This window comes from Tyto alba, unplaced genomic scaffold (genome assembly GCF_018691265.1).
Source record: "Tyto alba isolate M040663 unplaced genomic scaffold, T.alba_DEE_v4.0 Super-Scaffold_30, whole genome shotgun sequence".
Lineage (NCBI taxonomy): Eukaryota > Metazoa > Chordata > Aves > Strigiformes > Tytonidae > Tyto > Tyto alba.
This window is the reverse complement of record NW_024881305.1, coordinates 6618197-6641575: the sequence shown is the minus strand read 5'-3', so window position 1 is coordinate 6641575 and position 23379 is coordinate 6618197. Positions and strand designations below refer to the sequence as shown.

Here is a 23379-nt window from a genome sequence, read left to right as displayed (position 1 = left end):
TGACACCTGCCTCTGAAGTGCTAATCACACGTGCAGGAGCCAGCAGTACCCAGCTGTGAGCCACTCACCACAGCTGGCACAGGACCACTTCACAGCCCACCTCCCAGATAGCCCAGTACTTCCAAGCCTTTGCTGGGAGCAGGCAAAGACAACTGGCTAATCAGTGTATGTCAGCAAAAGCTGTTAGAGAACTGTACACGCTGACAGGGTCCACCAGGGACACTCACTTCACTGATTTTCATTGTCCAAAAATCTAAATCGCAACTGTAAGCATCAAGCATCACTGAGAAACAATAAGGGGGAATTTCACCATGGTGCCTGAGTAGCTCTCACCTAAAAAGCCATTAGTGACACAGGCGAAGAAGTGTCTCTTAATAGAAAAATTTGAAATTTGCATTTTATACATAACTGGCCAGAAAAAATGATTTATTCACTGTATCTTTCTTGCAAATATTAAATTACTTTCTAAATCCCCCTCAGCCCATTAAGCTTCTTGCACACTGGGCTGGTTTTGAACTTACCATTCTTCTTCTCCCCACTCCTATCAAAGGGATCTATAAACCGAAACGAAGCTGCCTTTAGGGCAGCAAGAGATTACTTTGTGCCAGGGTGAAGTCAGAAGGGCATTTCAGAGAATGAATTACGACTGAATAAGCACAGAACAAGTCTCCAGCTATTGCAGTTTCGAGATGACAATAGTTTAAACCAGCACCTGAAACAGTAATTCAAGGGAATGTCAACTGTTCTGCCTGTTTCAGTGGGTGCTAAATCAGATGCCAGTGATATTTTAAATGTCAACACTGTTCGTTATTTCACTTGCTTACCAAACTGTGTAAGAATGGAGAGAGAAAAAAAGCTTTGAACTTGTTTTTCATGTGGAATGCAACTAACTGGGTGTACTGGTTACCACTGGCAGAACCACCCAGTCCCTAAGACTGCCCCACTCTCAGCTTGTGACTGAGGCAACCAGGGAGCAGAATGGGTTCTGCCGTGTTCTTGGGATGCTTGAGCGATCAAGAAACATCCTCTTGGTGAGTCACTCTGAGATAAAAACAGCAATAGCTTTCCAACCGGGAGCTTTAGATTTTAGAAAGGACAGGCCTTGTGTTTAAAATGAACAAGTTGGGCTGGTAATAGCAGACTCCTGTAGCTGTGCAGATGCACAGAAATCAACCTATCATTTTCCCTCTGTAATTAATTATAGGATGCAATTGATGCAGATCTAATAAGAATGCTCCCAGCTGCCAGATCCTTGGAACTACTGCAGAGAGATGAAAGAACAGAAAAGATCAAGGGACAGTGAATTTGAAAGAGGCATTTGAAATGCAAGGAAGACAACATCTCTTTTTCAGAAAGGACTACCTGTGCTCTGAAAAGATGCAGTACACAGGACAGCATACTTAATGTCCTCTTAATTAAACTAGAATTATGCAAGAATGAAATGGAAACATGGGATTTGCCCTGTGAAAAGCTGTATCCTAGCCAGGGGGAATATTAAAAAAAGCTTAGTGTAATCTGGGTAGAAATAAATGATGCCTTGTAGGAACTGGGGGGACCACTTAAGTGGAGTCTTCTGAATATTTTGGTGCCCTTAGTTCAGAGGAATAAGATACTGATTAAGAACAACTACCGTTCCCATCCTTTCTACTGTCTGTTTTTTAAAAAAGCGCCAAACACTAAATTTGTTTTCTAGTCGTTCCAGTCTCAACATGAAACCAGATGATGGGCTGAGACCGAACTGCAAAACTGCCCAGATAACGACAGCCATCATCAGCATCCCCACGCCGCCAGCGCTCACGCCCGAAGGCGAGAGTCGGCCCCCGCCCAGCAGCCCCGGCCACTCCACGAACATTTCCACCACCACCACGAGCAACATCGTCAAGGTCTCTGCCTTGTAAGACGTCTCATGCACAGAAGGAGGCTGGAAGACCAGTGCCCCCCTCCCTGCACACCTCCATGTTCCTTTCTTGCTGCAAATTGTGCCTGGACGGACCAACCTGACATTTTGTCATCAAATTAGCAACGGAGACCTAACGAGGCAGCTTTCTTCAGACTCGCGTTCATGCTGTGGACTGAGGAAGGGTTAGGGAAGGGAAGAGGAGGCTGGTTAAAGGAAAAGCCTGCATGGAGAGTGTGTTGTGCCATGGTACAGGGCAAAAACCACCTGCAGAGGCTGGAGGGAAAGAATCATCATGGCAACAAGAGAGTCAATAAAGAAAACGGAAATACAACACTGTGTATCGCAGCACCTTTTTAAAGGTTTTTAATGGATAATATTTATTCATGAGGAAATGACTGAAAAGGTGAAAAACAATGGATTTTGTGAATTTTTTTTCTTCATGGAGCAGAACCTTTAAACCAACCAAAATTTCACATTTTTTTTCTTTTATAGAAAAAGATTTAGACAAAGAAGCCACCTGTCACAGAAATCTATTTCCATTCCTCTGTGTGTGTGCGTGCGAGTGTACAGCAGAACCACATCAGAGCAACACTGAATTACAAAGGGCAAAGCATGTTTCCGTGATTGGGTGCACAGTAGGAAAATAGAAGCATGTGTCAGCACATACGTGCACACGCACACACACACACACAATTCTTTCACCCTGGATGGCATTCTTTATTTAGACAATTTTGTATCCGCCTTTTAAGTCAATACAGTGCAATTGCAAACAGTGTGTTTGTCTGCTAATTATTGTCTGTGAAAACATATTTGTGGAAAAAAAAAAAAAAGGCTTTAGTAGAGTTTTAGTCCCACATGGGTATCTGCTTTCTATTTTTGTTATCACTTACTTGTAAGAGTGTGACTAGACTATCAGTTCTGTATTTTTAAAAAGGAAAAAAAAAAAGGTAGGATTCTTTTTTACTATTGTACACACAAATGGCAAAGAATGAGAAAGCACTGAACTCAACTGCATCAAGCATTCACAAGTCTAACAGAGGTTTCTTGTAATGTATGCCCATGCTTTTTAATTTTTGTTTTCTTTATATAAATTTCTTTGCTAGCACTGGACATACAACCCATTGTAAATAGTAGCCAAATAACGTCTGGATCTATACTTGATAATAATTAACCCCAGAGCCAAATATCTTGCATGGACAGAGAGGTGTTTGGCTTTTTCACAGTCTTAGGGCTCCAGTTGTCCCATCAATGGGTTCTGGGTTGCACTGATTTTGGAGGTAGACTAGGTTAGCAATTTTAGTTCTCCAGTCGCAGCACAGGATCTACAGCATGCATCCACTTGAGAAGGGGGAGCAGTACTGGAGTCTGGCAAACGTTCGATAAAGTGTGGTACAGACAACATTTTCTTTTTGCGGTTTTACACTTAGTTTGGGAAAAGTCACACACTTCTAGTCAACCAAAAACTGAAGTAACACTGTGTGGTACTGCCAAGAAGCTAATACTTCTCAACTAAGCTGTGGTCAGTCCTAGCACCTCGTTCTGAGATCTTTCTAGGAATGATTTAGTGTAAGGAAATACATGGTCCCGAAACACAGCTAACTTCCCACCACCACCACCACTAAGAAGAGTAACTTTTGTCTTTCATTCTGCCTTTCTCAAGTCCCCTTTTCATAATAGGTGTCATCCCTGAAGGGCAGAGTGAAGACCAACGTCACCCACCTTTTCACTTGTCGTACTATTTGGCTAATTACTGTGGTCATGCACAAACGCCTCTTCAGGGGGCCCTACACACACCCAGGAACGGCGACGCACCTCGCCCCCAACAGCTTGTAGATAATAAGGCAACATTTCAAGTGGTCTGTTTCTGAGCAGTGATTTCACCAACATTAGAGTTAAAAGAACTACTCAAAGCATGTGTGAAGCTGATTCAGCAAAGGGATGACTTCTTTTTAACATCTGTCATAATCTATCCTGTTGTAATATTTATATACACATATACACACATACACATATAAATAAATACAGACACATACATGTATAGATAGATAAATAGACCTACATGCTGACTTAAACATATGAGCTAGCAATCAGCTTTGGTAGCACTCCTAACCTATTAGTCTGTAGAGTGGACTCAGGCGGCCGATGCGTTAACTCAATACCCTCCTTAGAAGCCTACGACGTTCTAGGAATATTAGGGCTATGGCTAAGCCTTCAGTAGCTGCACCAGCTTATAGTCATTTATTCCAGTGCTGTAATATGTTACCCAAAACTATGTTTAGTCCTGTTTTAAATGATTAAAATGCTCTGCCTTTGCTGCTTCCTGTAGGAGATTATACTGCGGTTAATCTTAACATTACTGAGTTTTTCTTGATGTTTTACTCTAATCTTTCTTTGCTTTAATTTTGTTATTTGTCATCACCTGCTCCCCATCTGAACACCCTCACCCTTGTAGATCAGAGGCCTTGCTCTCCACCACCTACCACCTTGCAACTTCATTTACACTGGCACAGAATGAGGGTTAAGTGCGACCATGCTGACAGGGTACAATGTTCCTTCCAGTGTGCAGGAGTAAATGACTACGACAAGTCAGGAACTCAACATGGATTCCCGGTGCTGCTTTTCTTATTCCTGAGATCTACTGTGGAGTGGTAAACAAACCACTTCATCTCTCTGCACCGATTTCTTTATCTGTAAATAGCAATCATGGCAGCCCTCGTCTAAAGCACTATTGGTGTATTTAATTGCTATCAATCAAAACTTAAAAAAAAAAAAAAAGAGAGAAAAAAAAAAAAGTAAAAGGAAAGTTGGCCCTTGGGGTTTCTGGCTGGCTGCTTGGGCTCAGATCGTCAAGGCAGCCATGGCCTCTGCTCTCTTCCACGGAAGAGGAATCATCATTATCCTTGCTCAAAAATACGTGGCTTGCCTCTTCTACCATTAACTTAGCAGGTGCTGCCCCTCACAGTACCTCAGCACAGACTTTCAAAGGATAAAGACAGACAAAATTAAGGAAGTCTGAGCCTAGAGGAACAGGGCTAAAAATATTTTTAATGGAGTCATTAGCTCCCTTTATACACTGATTTGAAGTAGACTGAGTAATGCTTCTGAAAGCACTTGAAAATATGCTCGTACAAAACCTCCCTGGATTGCCCAACACAGCTACGTCCCCGTTGCGAGAGCACTGTGCATCCACAGAAACAGCAAAGACAGGGCTCTATCGTCATCGTATCGGTGGCCAGTAGAGCATAACATAGCATCCTTCAAACGAGACGCAGGGAAGGGAAAGCATTTGCACAGAAGAGCACGGGAACTGCACTACAGCCACTTATTCCTTCAATAAAGGGAGGCAATTAGGTTTACTGAACTGCAAGGCTCTTTATAACCTTTAAATAGCAACTTATAAACCACTGCTGAGATAAGGCCAAGATGCTGCCGAACATTCTTAGGCCAGAACTTCAACTGAAGGATTTGGACCATTCTCTCCAGTGGTCCCCAGTACTGCCCTGACTTACCAGCATCCCTCTCCCTTTCCCCAGGGCCACCCACACCCACCGACACGGACACAAAACCAGCACATACCCCTGCAAGCCTGGTCACTCCCGGTGCATATGGAAGGGGCTTCTTCAGGTGTGGGCTACCTCCAGGAAGAGAAGCATCCAGAAACATAGGTAGGTTCTAGTCCTGATACCTTTCTGAAAGGCAGGTGGTACAAAACAGCCTGATTAGCAAGACTGCTCAACAAAATGTCAATAGTATGTCGGCAGCTCATCTCAAAAGCCTTCCCCACCCTGTAATTCCTCACGACTTTTTACAATTTTAGAAAAGTTCATTTAAAAAGATAAACATGGATTGTTTGTACAAAAAGCATGTGGAAGGGGATTCTTTTTTCAGTCTTTCATAAAGCAATATTAAAAATATCAAAGGAGCAACAACTTTTCTGAGCATTTTCATTCCTGCCCAAAGCCTTTTCTGAGGGAAAAATATTTTCACAGATTCTCAGCATATTCTATTAATAGATTTACTCTCTTCTCATCTGGCATTGGGCTGCTAATAGAAGGAATCACACCCAATTGGCAAAGAATGATGAAAAATACCTTTCACATTTAGGCTTTGACTTCTATCTACTCTTCCTAAAATCCACCTTTTACTTCCCTTTTCCTTAAAAATCTTAAAGACACCCATAAAGAAGAGGCCACAGATAAAACACCTTGATACATAAAAATTCCATCATTAAACACTGTGATCCATCCTCTGCTAGCACAAGATCCTTCACCGCAATATATTGCATTGCTTTCTCTAGATTAGATTTAAAATTCCCCAAGGAAAGGACTCCCACCGCTTCCCGGGAGACCTTATGCCAGACTAATAGATCTCAATGTCAATAATTTTCCCCCTGCTGTTCAGCCATAATTCTTTCCTTATTTTTTTTGTCTCTCGCTGCCATTATACAACTTCGCACTATGTTAAATTATTCTCCTTTCCACACCGTAAGTTAGCTGCCTAGAAGCCTAAAAGGATTATAGAACTTTCTACAGCAAATTCTTATTCCAGAGACTACTTCTGTCTGTCAAATAATTATCATTGTTAGAAGTGAACTGGGGAAAAGGTAAACTAAGTAACACACATGGCTTTAGGGTGGAATGAAGTTAACAGGAAGTTCAAAATACATCCTATTTTACAGTTGGCCAGAAACACTAAATTTAAATCAATGCTACCTGTTTAACCTGAAACAGTTGATAATATACTTGTACTGCAAACCAGCACTTAGCATTCTAGTTTAGACATCTTAAGGTGTGCGCATGAAAATCAGACTCATACCAGCTAAAGAAAGCAATGTTTCTTCAAATATTTTGCGCTTTTAAGTAAAGAGGATGTAAATGTGTTGTATCTTACATGTATTATAAAGCAAATGCAGTAAATTAAAAATCGTACTTAATCAGACTATGGCAGTTACAAAGTCAGCATTCATGGATGGCTTGCAACTATCAGCAGCTTTGAACTGAAGACTTTATTCTGCTTTTAAAGTTAGATCTATAATATACCTCTTCTGCATCATTTATAAATCTATCTTAAATAATTAAAAAAAGAAAAATCACTTATTTTTCTCCAACACTAAGCAACTGCACTAGATGTATGACTTCAGAGCTCAAGTTTTCGAACTTCACATTTAATGATGCCATGAACGCTCTTCATAATGGTTTTATCTTTCTAAAATTTTATGAGCAAACAGAAGGCAGTGTGCACACTGATTAGACCTAGAAGACTTAGCATCAGGAACCTATGTTCTACTCCTGATTGTCTTGATGAATCACTGAGTGACCTCGAAGAAGTCAGTTCACCTCTCTTTGCCAGTTATCCAAGCTGTATAGAATTTACTATCTCCTCTTTCAATAACCAAAGCTCAATTCATGAACATCCACAAAATACCATAGAGAATTCTGGAGAAAGCATACCAGCAGAGTACTGCTACTTAGGTTCAGGATGCAAAAAACTGTGCCAGAAAAACTTCAGGTGGAACAGTCAAAAGACCAGATGACAAAGAGCTTGTGAAAATTCCTTCTGTAGTTTTGTTCTCAGTCAATAATCTGTTACTTTGTGTGTATGTATGTGCACGTGTTTCTTTTCATTTTGATTTAAACTAGTGCTAGTCACAGAGGTTACACAGCTGTATGGGTGAGAAGTTAACAACCGTACCGAACGCTCTTCTCTGTTCTGTTGCAACTCTGACTGGGAGCTCCCACTGGCTCCTCGGACCAATGAAGTATCTTACAAAATGCGTGTGATGGTATATTTTTGATAAATCGGTAAGGCACTCCAATGCAATGGTGTTTTCTTTAGAAGTTTTCTGTTATGAGAAGCTCTTAACCTTATTATTTTCTATTTTCGTACTATAAATGGGCTTTGCTTACAAACATCAGAGGACAGATACAAAATGTACTGTATACAACTGCAGGTAGCTTCAATTGAGAACAACTTTCTAGAAGAACCAAGTTTCCTGTTGTCTTCTTTTGGAATTGTAGTGCATATGTTGAAACTTGTATATCATTTACAGTATTGAGTCTTGTGCCACTGCTGTACCTGATGTATCCAATCTGGATTAAACAGAGTATGTGCCACAAATACCAAGATGATGCTGTAGATTTCTTCTAAAAAAATTCTGGGAGGTTCTTTTGGAGAACTTTGGGTGTTGGTCTAGTGACTCAAATTGCATTTAAATACTAGTAACACTTACTTAAGCAGCCATTAGTGAAAACAGCAAGATGTCTGAGATGTTATAGGAGAGCAATAATGCAGACACCTAGTTCATCTCCTACAGTATCCTCCTCTTGAACATTAAGAGTTGCAACAGAATTCATGTTGGAAATAAAATATATAGTCTTGGCCTTTCCAAACTATGCAGACAAAACCTAGGCAAACCCCCTCCCTGGGGTAATTTGTGACACAAAGGGAATAAGGCAGGAAAAATAGTACAGAAAGAGAAATACTTCTCCTAATGAGATATTTATTATATTTTAAAAGCACATCTTATGCCTTTCTTTTAAAAGGCAATCTCATCTTGGCAATTCCCTTTAGGCAAAGGCCTTGTGTTCTATATTGCAGATAGGGTCAGCTTGTTTCAACCGCAGTACAGCTGATCTCATTGTCAGGATGAGATATACCAGAAAGTGCCACTTAGAGGCATTATTTAAAATTTTCAAAATTCTTTAAGCAGAAATTTAAATTACTTATTATGTGACCTCTAACACCCACCGAGTTAGAGCAGAACAGCTTACGTACCAGTTTTCTCTCTTGCAGTAAAGGCTGACACCCACGAGGGGCCACCACTGCCCCAGCTGCAGGAAAATCACAAACCAACCCACTGCAGGACAGCGTCCTGGCTTCCCCATCTTGTGCTAAATCTCCATGCCACTCACGAGCTAAATCAATCCTGCAATTCTCCTGCACAATGAAGAGAGTCTGAATTGCGTGGTATAAAATCTATACCCACCACTCCACAAAAAAAGCGCTGCCAGGGATATGGTGGGATTTGCACAGGTAATTTTGCAAGAACATTAGGAATGCTCAGGCAGCAAGTGATTTATGTAAACTGAGTGAAAACATACTGAGTTTCTCAAAATTAATTTGAAAGTTGCTTAAGGTGAGCAGCCAAGCATCCCTAAAGACATCAATTTCACCAAATTAAAGAAGCAGCTCTCCTTGGAAGTACAGTTCATAGTAAGAATAGGAAGCAGTGCTTTTACAAAGAAAATTCCAGCCTTACTCTGGCTCAAGAGAAAAAAAAACAAACCCAAACCACCAACCAGACTACACCTGCTCTGGTGATCTTTGAGAAATCAAAGAAACTAGCTGAAGAAATCTGTCTCACGATCCCAAACATACTAAAGCTAGAGGATGAAGTTTCAAATCTAGTGTAGAGTCAACCTAGGGTCAATACCCTATGGCAGCCAGTACTGCCATCTTTTTCTGCTTCAGGACAGCTACATACAAATCAATGCAAGCCAAACAGGAAATACCAATTAGTTTTAGTACGAATTGGTAATTTCATTTCTAATTAAAGCTTTCCTGTAAGTGTGGCAAGTCTGATATTGCTGCACCCAGAGGGACAGACCAATTATGATTGCTGCACATTTTCTACATAATTAAACCATCCTCTACTGAAGTTTGCCATACATCTAGCTACAGAAGTATTATTTATATAATGTTAATTAACTGGATTTAAATTAGCAATACAGGCATCGAGATGCAGGTTCCACTCTAGCACTTAACTGGTATGTGATCAGTACCTGGTGTTTAGTAAGAGAAGTACAGAAAATGGAATGATCTCCAACTATAAACAGACTAGTCTTACAGTGAATTCACCTTCACCCAGAAGTCACATGAAAGATGTAAGTCAAACAAATAAAACTGGGGTTAGTTTGTATTTATTCCTGATACTTCTTACACATAAGTGGCTGCCTTTTATCTTCCTCTGTTTACTTTGGATTGTGAAGATTGCAACTGAACATCCAGCTGTCTCATATCCTTTTATTAAAAAAAACTTGTAACGCCATCACTGGAATGAATGTAAAACATGTACCTAGACACATCTGACTTATGATAGACAACATTTTTCTTCAATCCGAAACATTATCTGTTCATGTTTGTCAGTGTACTTGTAGACCAGCAGTCATGTTTTCACCCATCACATCCACCCATTGTACCAACCAGCCCGTCCCCAGCAGCAGTGTCCTTGCATCAGTCACCACTTTTCAGCAGTTCCTGCAGATAAACTGAGTTCACGTGATAGGCATTCATCCAGTTAAACTGTCTGTAGCTTTTCCTATAGTGAAACGCTGCAGCATAGTAGTTTTGCCATGCTTGATAGTAAGATTTCCAGTAGTTTTTGTAACTCCAAGCCTCATATGGAACACCATCATCCCAAGAGAGGCAGGAGCAGTTGTCTTCAGTGCTTCTCGTGGAAGGACCAGAGAACTGATGGTTATGGGTTTTCTTTTGTTTAGCATTTTGTTTCAGAACCTTCTTTTTCACTTGATTTTGCTTTGGGACTTGTGATACCTCCCGAGGCTTCTCTGGTGTAGGACAGAAGCCTGCACTGCCCTGACGCATTGTGGGAACAGCATTCTTCACCTGTGTATCTGAAAATGCTTCAAAGCACAAGTCATTCTCCCTACTATCGGAGGAAGCCCTGGAACTGTACGAACCACCAGCGTCACCAGACACACCACCATTTGCTACCGTCTCTGTATTACGTTCCACCTCTTTCCACTCTACACCACCATTCCTGGGGAGCTCACATTGCTCTCCTGGGCCTGAATAGCTTCTTAAAATTTCGACCTCTCTCTCCAACCCTTCTTTAATGAAATACTCATAGTCTTCAACAAACTCTGAGAAGCTCCAGGGATTGTTCGGCTGGTTTTTAAAAGAAGACAAACATGGAATTCTGGGAAGATTTTTTTTTAAGGCCTCCTCATCGGGAACCTGAGTGTTATGTTGTCCATCTGTTCTGGAGACAGTTTTGACTTGATTTCTCTGTTCTTTGCAGCAACTGGAAGTTTGAGGGTTTCTACTACCTTTTTCTGTATTTGCAGAATTTGTGCACTTTTTTACCTGCTTTTGCTTCAGAGCCTTTTTTGGCCTTTCTACAGAAGAATTATCACCTGGAAGATTAGGAAGAGGCTGAGGTTCCTCTGAAAAACTATTTTGGACAGACTGTAGTACTGGTTCCTCTGGTCTAAGACACACAGTGTCAGAATTCACTGAAGCACCTGTATGCGTAACAGGTTTGACTTCTACCTCCCCATCTTCAAACTGATCCATCATTCCAGAAGGTATAGGCTCTGCACAGAAGGGAAACAAGCAGGCACTCAATTAAGTGCATCCTTCCCTCTAGAACTCACATGAGTACCGAAGTAAAGCTTTGCAAAATCAAAGGTGTTAAGACGTGTTAAGTTATGGCTACCAACTGACCCCTTCGATTCTTGAAAGAGCTCAAGTAGCCAAAACATTTTCTTCATATAAGGCATCAAAAAAGTTCATCAAGACAAACAGTACTGCAATACTTGTCACCTGGGTTTTATATCCCACTTATGCAAGAAGGCAAATGCTACAATTCTAGCAAAACAGCTTCTGGCAAAGGAAGGGTAGCAAATCTTCTGCTGTTTCAATTATTCCTTCCTTCTCTTACTGTACTTCACAGCCTGAGAAAGGCTTAATACTAGATTTCTGGAAATTCAAGTAGTTAGGTAGTTGCTTAAGCAACAGCTGGATGCAGAGTTCCTCTCCCTACCCACAGGCATGCAGTAAGTTCCCTTTCTATTGCTCCGCACCGCTGAGGCAGTTACACAAGTAGTCATCAGCACAGAGTATGAAAACCTGGACCGAAATTAATGCAACTTCAGCAAAGAAGATACACGTCAGTTCCCTGTGGATTTGTCTGAAGCTCTGAGTAACAGAAAACCACTAGCAAAACCAGTTGCATTCATAGGACAGAGCATACCTGGTAGAGGAAGAAGCTGAAGATTACACTTCTGAGCAATCTTCATCATCGTGTTTTCTTCCTCTCCACGGCAGCAGTATGTCACAGATAAACCTAAAGTTCCTGTGATACACAACAGAAAGTGTAATTACCTAACCAGAGCCAGTGAAGCCAGTGCAAGCTCAAGAAATCCACACGATTGCTTTTACCAAAGCGCCCAGCTCTGCCGATACGGTGCATGTACGTTTCCCAGTCTACAGGTACGTCCAGGTTGATAACCAGATTCACTTTTTCAGCATCAATTCCACGAGATGTCTTGAGAAAATAAGGAGAGAAGGGGGTAGATAACTGAATACGCTGAACAGATCTTTAAATACGTACAACACATTTGGGAGTAACTGCTCATACAGTAACTTTTAGTTGTTACAGTGCACCATAAAGCAGCTACAATTTTCCAGCCAGTTCACAGTATTACATGTAAAATAAGCATATTGCATTGGGACCAGGAAAACCAGGGAACATTTTTCTTACACCTTCTATGTATCAAATAGAAGCAAGCATGTTTTTTTCTCCCCAGCATCAAAAAATTTCCCCCCAAATATCAAGTGAAGAGAAAAATATATCAACCACGAAAAATCTGAGTGCCTCAAACATAGCCACTGCTCTATTTAAAGTTGTTTATGATGTTACTATTGGGAGCATGCTATACTAGGGAAACAAACTATTCCTTCCCATAGCTCCTACACAAAGGAAATAGCTCTACTCCTCTGAAATACCTACAACCTTGTTGTGGTTTGGGCCTGATCGGCAACCAACCACCACAGCTGGTCACCCTGCCTTCCCCCTCCCCACCTGGGGATTAGAGGGGTGAAGGGAGACTCGCAGGCTGAGATAAGAACAGTTTAATAATGGCAATAAAACGAGAACAATAACGATGATGGGAAAACAAAAAGAAATATATAAACAGGCAATGTACAGCGTAACTGCTCACCACCCACTGACCAATATCCAGCTCGTTCCCGGCCAGCGACCCCGAGATACCAAGATCCCACAATCACAATCCCAGAAGCGAGAGAGAGAGAGCTCCTTCCCAACCACCCCTCCTCTATATAGTGAGCATGACATGCCATGATATGGAATATTTCACTGGCCAGTTAGGGTCAGGTGCTCCGGCCGTGCTCCCTCCCTGCTCCCTGTGCCCTTGCGCACGGGCAGGACACGGGGAGTCGGGGAGTCCTTGAAGTCTCGGTAGCAGCTGAAAACATCAGTGTGCTATCAGCATTCTTCCCATGCCAAACCCAAAGCTAAATCCAAAACACAGCACTCATCTAGTCCCTGAAAAGGAATATTAACTCTATTTCAGCCCAAACCAAGACAAAGCTTCTGCAAAGCAACAGATAGATTACAAACTATTTTTGAACCAGATGAGGAATAGGGGGCAATTTCTAAGTCTCACAGTGAATGAAGTCTCACACGGCACTTGTCACATGCACATTTACGTCCTACTCGACTCCAAGTCAGATCTAATTGTCTGAAGTAACTTCATATGCAATACTCACGTATGCTATAAAATACTAACCAAGTCTGTGGAAATCAGAACTCTACAGTGGAATTGCTTTAATTTAGCCATAGCATCAAGTCGTTGATTTTGATTCATGCTGCCTAGAAAGGCAAAAATTAGAAATAGATTACATTTTCAGCTTTATGTCCCTCCAATTCCATGAAAACACTGCTTTGTAAAACTGTAGATGAGATCAGAGATAAGGCCAAGAGAAACCTCCTCAAACATCAGTTCCAAATGAGTAAACAAGGAACAAACAAAAACTTGAAAATAAGGAAATCCATTACAAAACTAATTCTTTTTTGCTTGTTTTGAAAGAGAAACCAATTATGTAGATACTTAACCTATCTGAGCAACACCGACTCTAGACAAATATTAAACACATAAGCCAAGCCATAGAAAACTGTTGAATTAAAAATTCAAGGTTTCTAATAAACATTAGGTGCCAGCTAGCAGCTTTTTATAGAGAAGCTAGACATAAAAATGAAAATTCAGTATCTGCATTCCAAAGAAACACTGCTTCAACCTCCAAGTGCAAGTAAACTTTCTTTACAAATCAGCCAATGCACTGATCTGGACCTCTCATAAAAATGACTCTCAAATGAATCTGAAAACAGGAAAGTTAATCAATGTAAAAATTAATTAATATTTAAGCCCTAAAGATATATGAATATTCAAATGCTATTCTTAGTTATTTAACCAGAGGCTACACTAGCCAAGATTTAAGATTAATTTTCCTATTTTAGGTCACATTGATGCACAACTTCAGTAGAATCAGAAAGGTCTGAATGGACTTACCTGAAATACACTCTGCAGGAAAGCCTCTGGATGTTAGTATTTCAGCTAAATGTTGAGCCCTGACAGAATATACACAATGAAAATTGTAAATAAAACAGCAAACATAACAACCTCTGTGCATTTCTTAACACCAAGCTATTCTTTACAGCCAAGGACTACATTCCAAAATTGTCACTCTCATCTTTATGTCTAGAACAGTCACCTTACAGATGGAGAAGGACAACAGGATATTAGCCCTCACTGTATCCTAAACAGTCTATGAGGTACCTTTATGCTAAAGCGTTCCTTTATTTTCAGTATTTCATACTGCATTCCTCTGGCTGTATTTCAGATCTGAAATCTGCACACTGCTTTGAGACCTCCTAAGCCTGTACAAGTTTATCCATGACTGGACATTACAACCACTGCTTTCCAACATACTTTTTACAGATTTTATTTCAAATTTATTACCTGCTATGCAAATTTGAGAAGACTAAGGCTTGATTAAATGGAATCTTGCTGAACAACTCCTGTAGGTGGTGGGTTTTTTCCTCAAATGTTTTATGCGGAAGTGGATGGGAATTCACAATTTTGTAATACTGCTTCAGCCCTTAGCATGAAACCAAAAAAACCTCATCAGATTAGGGATTTCCATAAAAACATGCAGTGCTATGCTACTATCCACATGTGTTACTGCAGCTAAAACAAGACTTTAAATTCAAAGAAGCACACACATGTGCCAAATAAGAACCTATAAGACAGGTTTTTCTTAAAAGTTCTACATATTTTTTGATCGGATAGAAAAAACAGAAAGTTACATTCATCACTGATGTTATAAATACATCAACAGTGGGAATACATACTTCATAACCTAATCAACTCACCCATGAAGGCAAATTATGAAGAATCACCAATTTTAAAGGTACGTGTTTTGGTTTTAGTATACTCTTCTTACCGATAACAGTATCACTATAAATGAACTTCTACTTACCAATGAGACTCGGATCAGTAGGATTCAACCTCACAAATGTTGGCTCTCTCATGTACCTGGTCAAAGCATTAGCTAATGATTCAGGGTAAGTAGCTGAAACAGCAAGCATCTGTTTATTGGCTGGTAATGATGAGTAAATCCAACTGTGAGACAAAGAAATATGAATGACTAACAAAAATGTATCACTAACAAAAATGTATCTAATCTACTCATAAATACACGAGATCAATGTTTTTCTTACTTTATTTGTTCCTGAAAGCTGCCTTCTTCTAGAAGCTTGTCTGCTTCATCAAGAATGAAAAGCCGGATACTGGCTGTATTCAAGTAGTCCAACTCTATAAGCTGTTTTATTCGACCTACATATGAAGAAAATGCAAAAGGAACTTCAAAAATATTAATTGAAAGGTTCTAATGATGAATTTTGTATTTTTAAAAAATTAATTTTAATAAGCCTTAAAAAAGGTGTATTTGAAATAATCTCTCACTAAAAATACCTGGTCTAAATGTCCCTGGCACAGGTCTTTGAGACTATGCCCTATTACTTAAAGCAAAAACAAACAAACAAAAAAAAAAAAAAAAAAAAACCAACAAAAAAAAAACCAACAGATGTCAAAAGCACAAACTATTGTACTGTGAAGTATCACACGGTATTTGAAGCACTGTCCGCACCTGGGGAGCCAACTGCTATGTGGCACTTCTTCAGTCTGATCTTGTCCTGATTCAAAGGCGTCCCTCCAATGAAGACGTGGCACTCTAAACCTTCCATTTTTATGCCAATAGTTGTGATTACAGCATGAATCTGCACAGCAATCTCTCGCGTAGGAGCCAAGATCAGAATCTGTAAAGGCCAGGGATTCAATCTGAAAGCTGCTGAACGGTTCTGGAGATTAAAGCCCAGCACCGAGTCGTGATTTCAGATACTGTGACTCACAGGCGACAATGCCGTTTTCCCAAGAAAAAAGCGCGGCCGGAAAAAACCCCTTGGGCCGGGCCAGCGCGCAGCGGCAGCCCGGGGCCGGGGCTCACCTGCGTGGCGGGGCTCTCCAGCAGCAGCGCGTCCAGGGCGATGGTGGAGAACACGCAGGTTTTGCCGGTGCCAGACTTGGCCTGCACGATCAGATCTGGAAAGAGCCGCCCCAGAGGTCAGCGGGGGCCCCCGGGTGCCGCCAGCCCCGCGCCCGGCCCCGCGCCCGGCCCGCCCGCTCACCCAGGCCGCAGCGCCCCAGCGGGATGGCCTTCAGCTGCACCGGCGACGGCCTGTGGAACCCAGCCGCCGCCAGACCCGCCAGCACCGGCGCCGACAGCAGCAGCGACCCGAAGTCGGACGGGCCGCCGGGCACCAACACATCGCGGGTGCGGAACCGGCCTCCGGCCAGCGCCGGCGCCTCCGCGGGCGCCGCCATTTTGGGGGGGGGGGGAAAAGGAGGAGGAGGAGGAGGAAGAGGAGGAGGATAGCGCCTCGCGAGACGCGCCGCGAGCCCGCGCACGCGCACTGGGCGGAGCCCGCCCTGCCGCCAGGGGGCGCTGCGGCCGGCGGTTGGCTGCGTGGGCGGGGCCGCTCCGTGGCGGCCCCCCCAGCCCCTCACTTGGCTTTTTATTTTTTAATACCAGCGTTGGCCATTATTTCCTGTTTATGCCCTTAACTGAGGCAGTGGCTCCCCGCTGTGAGTCTCGATAGGTGCACTTATCTCCACAGAAGCAGTTAATGATGATGTTTATGAAACAGCAGTCCTTTAGATGGAGAAAGATAAACCTTTGCAGTTTAACAGCCCTTCACGTGTCTCTACCTTGTTTGTTTTCCATCTTCATAATTTAAAAGGTTTATGAGAGGCTGTATTTAATCAAATGCTTGTTATGGCCAGGTGCCTTTGTCTGCTTTCCCAGATTTATCCAGAGATCATTCTCTCACATTGGAGACTCATTTCCCCTCGAGGACCAATGAGAATATCCACTTAAAAAACAATTGGAACTAACAGAATGCTTGTAGATCACTCTCCTGTTACCTCTGCCCCGGGACACAGTGCTCGCCCCTACCATCTGGTCTGTCACAACTTGGTAGAGGGACCGTTTATTTATGCCTTTTTTTTTTTTTTAAATGTTATTTCATGCTCTTGCACAAAACTCAGGCAGTCCTGGGCCATTTGTTTCATGAACAGCACAACAGCTTAAATTCGCAACACCACAGAGGACAAAACTTCTGAGTGGAAGTGAAATGGTGAGGGCTGGAGACCTTGCCACAAGCTCCACGAGCAAGGGCTCTCCGTAGGGCACAAAGCCCCCCCGAGAGCAAAGCTGGGCTGAAGGCGTGGCGGAGGATGGAGGAGCCCAGGGGCAGCCGGCAGCAGCGGGACAAGGATGGGGGGAACGGTCAGAAGAGAGGAAAGAGCAGAGGGAAAAAAGAGGGTTGTAAGGGGAGAGGAAGGGTCAGCAAAGGAATGATGGAGAAGGCTGCAAAAGAGAATGAGGGGGACAAAAAGCGGATGAGGAGAACAAAATGGGTCGTGTTGGCAAAACAGTGTCAATGAGCTTGCTGACACTCGGTGCCCGAAGTATCTGTATCTCTGTTCGTTTGGTCAGAAAGCGATCACCACTAATCAATCTCTCAGCTGTCCAGACTGTAACGAAATAGCGGGGACATTTTGTTCTGACCCCTCTAGCGTTATCCCTCTTTCCACCATCCTGGCCATCGAAGTGAGTTTCTTATTAAACACTCTGTGCCTGGGATACAGCTGTACTGCACACAGAAACAATATTTAAAATCCAGGGTACTACAAAAAAATTAATAGCATAGCATTTACTTCAGCGAAGGCCAAATGTGTTGATCTGTCGTACGTGCATTACTTACTATCCTCTGTAGACCACTTATTTTAAAACGTGGGTGGTTTTATGCGTATCAGCTTTTATTGTCATAGCAGTTCAGAGGCTCTGGACATGCAGCTTCCATCACTGCAATGGGATTTGAAAAATCTCAACAGTGGCTTCTACTGTATGATCATATACGCTGTGTCATTACTCTTACATTGCCAGGCAGCCTAAATGAATTTTAATGGCTTTGGCGTACCACAGGCTTTGTCACGCCTTTGAAATTCTTCATGTTTATACTCCTGATGGGGGGAAAAGAAGTCTGTCAAATTCTATTCAGTTGTTATTTTTTAGTATTATGGTATTTTCATATGAATATCTGAGTACCAACGGAGAGTGGGGCCCTGCAGGACAAAGAGCAGTTTCAGCTTGGAGAGCTTACCTCTACCAAGTCAGGACAGACCAGATGGTAGGGGCAAGTGCCCCGAAGCAAAGGTAACAGGATAGTGACCTACAAGCATTCTGTTAGTTCCAATTATTTTTTAATTTTTAAGTGGATATTCTCATCGGTCCTCAAGGGGAAACAAGTCTCCAATGTGAGAGAATTATCTCTGGATAAATCTGGGAAAGGAGACAGACAAAGACACCTGGCCATTGCAAACATTAATGCAGCCTCTCATAACCCTTTTAAATTGATGTGATTCGAACAGACAACGAAGAGCAGTCAGAAGTGACTGTTCCCATGGGGGAAGGGCAGAGAAGAGGTGATAAAACAGCCCCAAACAGCCGTCTCAATTAACTGCTCCCCCTCTCTATTTTTCTCACCTATTCCTTTTCTCCCCTGAGGTTGCATGCACATTGCAATACAACCGAGGTGATTTGGAGACGGACGTTATTCTCTGTGGTGCGTTGTTAGTGAGACACTCGGATACATCACCTTAGTTCAGAAAGATGCTGCTGTTTATAGGTATTTATTTAACTTTCCATCGGCTGCGGGGGGATGGATTCCAAACTATCTCAGTGTCCATATGCCAAGAAACCCTTTGACACCACAACTGTCACATTTATTGTCCCTCTCCCTTTGGTTTTGGCCCTTACTAACAGGGCTGTGTCAGATTTAGGTCAATGTCCTGCAGATGTATCAGTTGATCTAATGAGGTTTTGTTTCTCCCTTAACCCTTACTGCTGTAGATCTTAACTGTTACTGCTAGTAAAACTTTTGTTTTAAACTCTCTGTATGTTGTGCACTCTGCCATGAGTCAGTGTAAAAATAGCAATCCTCAACCTTCAGGCCTCATTTTACCCCAGTGACTCTCAAGTACTGAATTCACATTGTCGACATTCACATGTCAGCCCAACCAAGAGGAATCTGCAGTTTTGCCATAACATTGCTTTGCTTTTGCTTGCAGTAAGATCCAAAGGAAGTGTTCCTGCTCAAAGCAGCCTTTGGAAATCTTGACAATTAATCTGAATACTCTGCAGGCAAAACAGGTCCCGGTAAATGATTTAGGTTAGTAAAAGAAGTAGATAAGACCTCCTTCTGAGCTGTAATATTAAAAAAATAACTGGTTCTTATGAAGGGATGTAAACTCTCTAGCTTGGGGTCATAAACCAACCTCTAGGGTTTGGGAATTGTAAGAAAACTCTTGATGGGCGAAACTCTACTGAGTGCCTGTATTATTCCCCCAAGGCAGGGCTCACTGCTTTTTTGTCCCTGTTACGAAGTGCACATTATAGACTTGATTTTAATTCCTTCCGAGATTCATTTCCCTCTGAACCTATATATCAGTGTATCAGCTATAGATACATGACCTTCAAGACACCTGTGGGGTGCCTGGTGCTGATACTCGAGGTCAGGTTCTCACTATTTCAGATGATAAAACATTTGTCTTCAAGCTCCCAGCAGCAAGGCAACGATCCGTATCACACGCTCGACGTGCAGCTTGCATTGTGCCGAGACCTCCTAAGGCTAACACCTGCAGTGCAAAGAAACGTCTTGACCAGTACTTAGTACCAGTACTAAGCAGTCACCACAGATTTATCCATCTCCCCTTTCTGTGGAGCTCGCTCTTCATGCGTGACAGTTAAACTCTTCTTGTAACTCTTTGAAAGACTGGGATAAACTGCTCACAGGGAATCTGTGTTAGTTTCCAGAGCTATTGGGTTGTGTATATAATTTAAGAATACATTCATTATAGATATGAACATTGCTACTGTAAACAAGCGCCTCCCTTGCCTTACCCCTTTAGCTTCAAAGGATTTGTCTTTCATACCTGCCAAGACATGGAATTATTCAGAACAAATCTGGATTTACATAATATTTCTACAATATTTTTAAAGTGAGATAATCTCATCCTCCTTTCCCAGATGTGTTCAGATTAAGACAGTGAACTTTCTCCGTTCTCTGCAGCACGTGTGACTCACCCTTCAGTGTGGTATGTATTTGTGTTTACACTGCCATGGAGACGGTATTTGTTCTTTGTACAGTAAAGCGCATTACAGTGAAAGGGCCATTGATATTAGCATAGACAGTGATTTCATATTCACCACCAAAAATTGACTCCAAGCACCCTGTGCGTTCATTTTCCTTTAAAAAAAAAAAAAAAAAAAGCTGGATGGCAAGTTACCAATGAGTAGCAAGTCTTTTGGGGCAGCAGAATCTTCTTTGTTGCTGTAGTAATTGGCAAAGTCTGGGATTTTTTCCAGGAAGCCTGGCGCATGGAGTTGTTATAAGTAATGATGATGATGATGATGAAGATGAGGAGGAGGTGGAGGAGAAGAAGAAGGAGGTCCTACAGTGCCCTCATTTCAATGCCCTTCTGCTGAATGGATTGGTTCCTTGTCAGGCATGTCCTTCAGAAGGATCGAGAAGACCTCCACAAACTTCAGATGAAATCCAAAGTATTCAGGGGGGGTCACTGCAGGCACATGTACAGATGCAGCTACAGATAAAAAGAAAGCAGACATCAAGATATCAGTTCAGAGTAGCTACTTCAGGTATACCAGTGAGAAGCTCCAGTAGTTTGCTTCTGTCCTTTTCCTCCAGGTGAATAAATATCAGCTCATTTTAATCCTAGATATGGTTTTATACCAAGGCTTGCTAAATTATTTTCAGCTAGTATGAACAGGATCTAGGTCACCAAAATGCAGCCAGCCGAGATGTAATCCAACAGTTCTTTAACACAAGGCAGCACAGTGAATGCAGAAGGATTTCCCTACCCTGGTACTTATTCCTGACACTCCAGTGCAAGCAGAGGAATGTCAGGAACTAGAATTTTGCTGGAGCAGAGTTAAAAGTTTTATTTTTGAAATGGGGGCACAGTGAGGTAGGGGCATGTCAGGAACTTTAAAGGCCACAAGTGCAGAGACTGCATACAATAAATTAGGCTTCATGGAAGAAATGGTCAAATTTTATCTCTTTATGCACAAATACAAAACCAGAATTAAAGTTTTGACATTATATTCTTACCTGTTTTGGCTGGATGCTTATGCCCCAGTGGATTTAAACAAAGATGGATGCAATTGAGGTCACGCTGCAGCTTAAGTGGGAAGAAATTCTGAAAGGTTTGCCTTCAGTATGCAAGAAAGTAAAAATGAAAGAAAATTCAGCGATAACCACGGTTGATAGTTCAGCAAGGAACAGTCACGTGAAAGCCCTGGGAAACCAGATCAATGAACTGAAAGACAACAAATGAGATAAGCCTTCAGCTGTGAAGGGATGGATGTTTTCTCAAATGGGAAGGAATGAGGCAGTTAGTGTAAGTGGAATACGCCACTCTGAAGGCGTATTCTATTTTTTGCCCAAGGATCTCAGTTTTTTATTTTATCCTGAAATAAGACATGTAGCTTTCTGCTTGAGGGTGTTTCAGTCTCAGCTCTGTATTTTCTTGGAGACCTGATTTTCCGCTGCACTGCACCATCTGCTCATGGTTTACACCACGACAGAGTGGAAGGAGCGCAGGGCCTGGCATGACGTGTTCATGCTGCTTTGAACCAGTTGTCTACATGGAAGAGAAAAACGCTGCTTAGTAGGGAGATCCTACAGAGAAAATATTTCAGATTTTTCTCTTCTCTTGCAAATTCCCAGGAGTTTGGAGCACAGGAATATTCTGGTCTTTTCTTTATTCTATGCTCATGAACTCCTTTATCAGCCTCACAGGAAATGAGCAGCCCTGGAGGCTGAAAAATGGATCAAAAAGATGACCTTAAACAGGAGCCAAACAGAGGCTAAAAACTCTTCCCTGTTCATCTGCCAGCAGATCACAGAGTTCAGTGTCTTGCAAGTGTTACAGGAGCCTTCTGGAACACAGCATCTGCCAGTTGCCACATACATGTGCAGTTGGCCTCCTGATGCTAGACATGTTGGAAAATAGAATATTGTTTAACTTAGATTTGATGCTTCAAATAACCATGTGTATCTTTTCTATCTCTTTTCTATTGGAATAGTCAAAGTGCTGTGAGAAGCATCAGTTAAATCCAGGAACGACATGATTTGAAAAAAAAATACGGTATTGTAAAGAAAATGTTGGGGAGAGCATCCTGTGCCTAGGATAATTCCTGGTCTGATTTCATGCAGTTTTTCTGGATGCCAGAGCCATAGTGCTCATTAGCAGTGTACTTTGTCTACACATGGTAACCCCAGGAGAACAGAAGTCATTCCCTCGATGCCTGCTCTTAGTCTATTCCCTACCAAGTGTAAAAGAAGACCTACAAATACAGTTGTTTGAAGCTGGTTTGGATAAATTAAGCTCACGGTCAGTTTTCAGCTCAAACCAGCTGAACCTGGGTCCATGTATTACAAATGTGAAGAGAAAATGCCACCATGTTTTAGCTTTGCTGCCATGCCACAAGGAGGAAGTAGCGTCTACATATTACTTTACAGAACTGAGATAATACAATATATTACAAAAACATGGTATCAGTAGCAGAAAAGAAATAAAGGTCTGGAGCCACCCAAGCAGCACAGAAACCTGGACTCTCAGATTGTGGCTCTTCTTGAACACAGATCCTTGTCTGTGGCACAGAAAGAGGAAAGGGAAGTTGGGTCATTCCCTGTACTATTAATAATTGGCAGAGGCAGGCCTTTCAGCTTGTATTCTCCACATGGTGCCATCTTTTTGATTTTTTTACCACTGACTGGCTGTTCAAACCTGCCATATGACACTTGATATGCTTGGGTAGGCTGGGGACATACATACCCCGACCCTGGGCCGTGGGGAACAACCAGCTGGCCAACAAATCCAGCCAGATTTCAGGAAAAAAAATTATAGCTGGGCTAGTTGGCTTAGACTTTAAGGAAGACTCAAGACGGGCAGGTATCCCACTCACATCACAGCATTCCTCACTGGAAGTGATTAACTTTTGGTAAGGTCATT

The 23379-nt window shown here is 42.0% G+C and overlaps 2 protein-coding genes across 6 annotated transcripts in view; one reads left to right on the top strand and one right to left on the bottom strand.

Annotated features, from left to right (window-relative positions):
- The window catches only part of KCND3 (potassium voltage-gated channel subfamily D member 3), a 131546-nt gene extending 123529 nt beyond the window's left edge, over positions 1 to 8017 (top strand). For all 5 annotated transcript variants that reach the window (XM_042799902.1, XM_033009494.2, XM_033009495.2 and 2 more), the window contains one exon: positions 1694 to 8017. In XM_042799902.1, coding sequence (XP_042655836.1) covers positions 1694 to 1898 — 205 coding nt within the window. In that variant the 3' untranslated portion in view covers positions 1899 to 8017. The remainder of the gene's footprint in view (positions 1 to 1693) is intronic.
- Positions 8018 to 9803: 1786 nt separating this feature from the next.
- DDX20 (DEAD-box helicase 20) lies at positions 9804 to 16610 on the bottom strand. Its single transcript, XM_042799900.1, has 11 exons — positions 16410 to 16610; positions 16229 to 16323; positions 15872 to 16040; positions 15444 to 15558; positions 15203 to 15345; positions 14683 to 14821; positions 14233 to 14291; positions 13453 to 13535; positions 12083 to 12188; positions 11895 to 11996; positions 9804 to 11235 (listed from the first exon to the last, which is right to left on the bottom strand). The coding sequence occupies exons 1-11, from the start codon at positions 16603 to 16605 to the stop codon at positions 10133 to 10135; spliced, it is 2310 nt and encodes a 769-aa protein (XP_042655834.1). The 5' UTR covers positions 16606 to 16610; the 3' UTR covers positions 9804 to 10132.
- Positions 16611 to 23379: the final 6769 nt, after the last annotated feature.

Bases quoted from the DNA above. Each gene is read 5' to 3' on its own strand.
- DDX20 (XM_042799900.1), bottom strand. From the start codon at position 16,605: ATGGCGGCGCCCGCGGAGGCGCCGGCGCTGGCCGGAGGCCGGTTCCGC. The intron at 14,292-14,682 runs GTAATAAATTTG...ATATTCTGTCAG, and splicing joins TTCTCAAATTTGCATAGCAG to GGCTCAACATTTAGCTGAAA. The intron at 11,236-11,894 runs GTATGCTCTGTC...CCTTCTGTGCAG, and splicing joins TCAGCTTCTTCCTCTACCAG to AGCCTATACCTTCTGGAATG.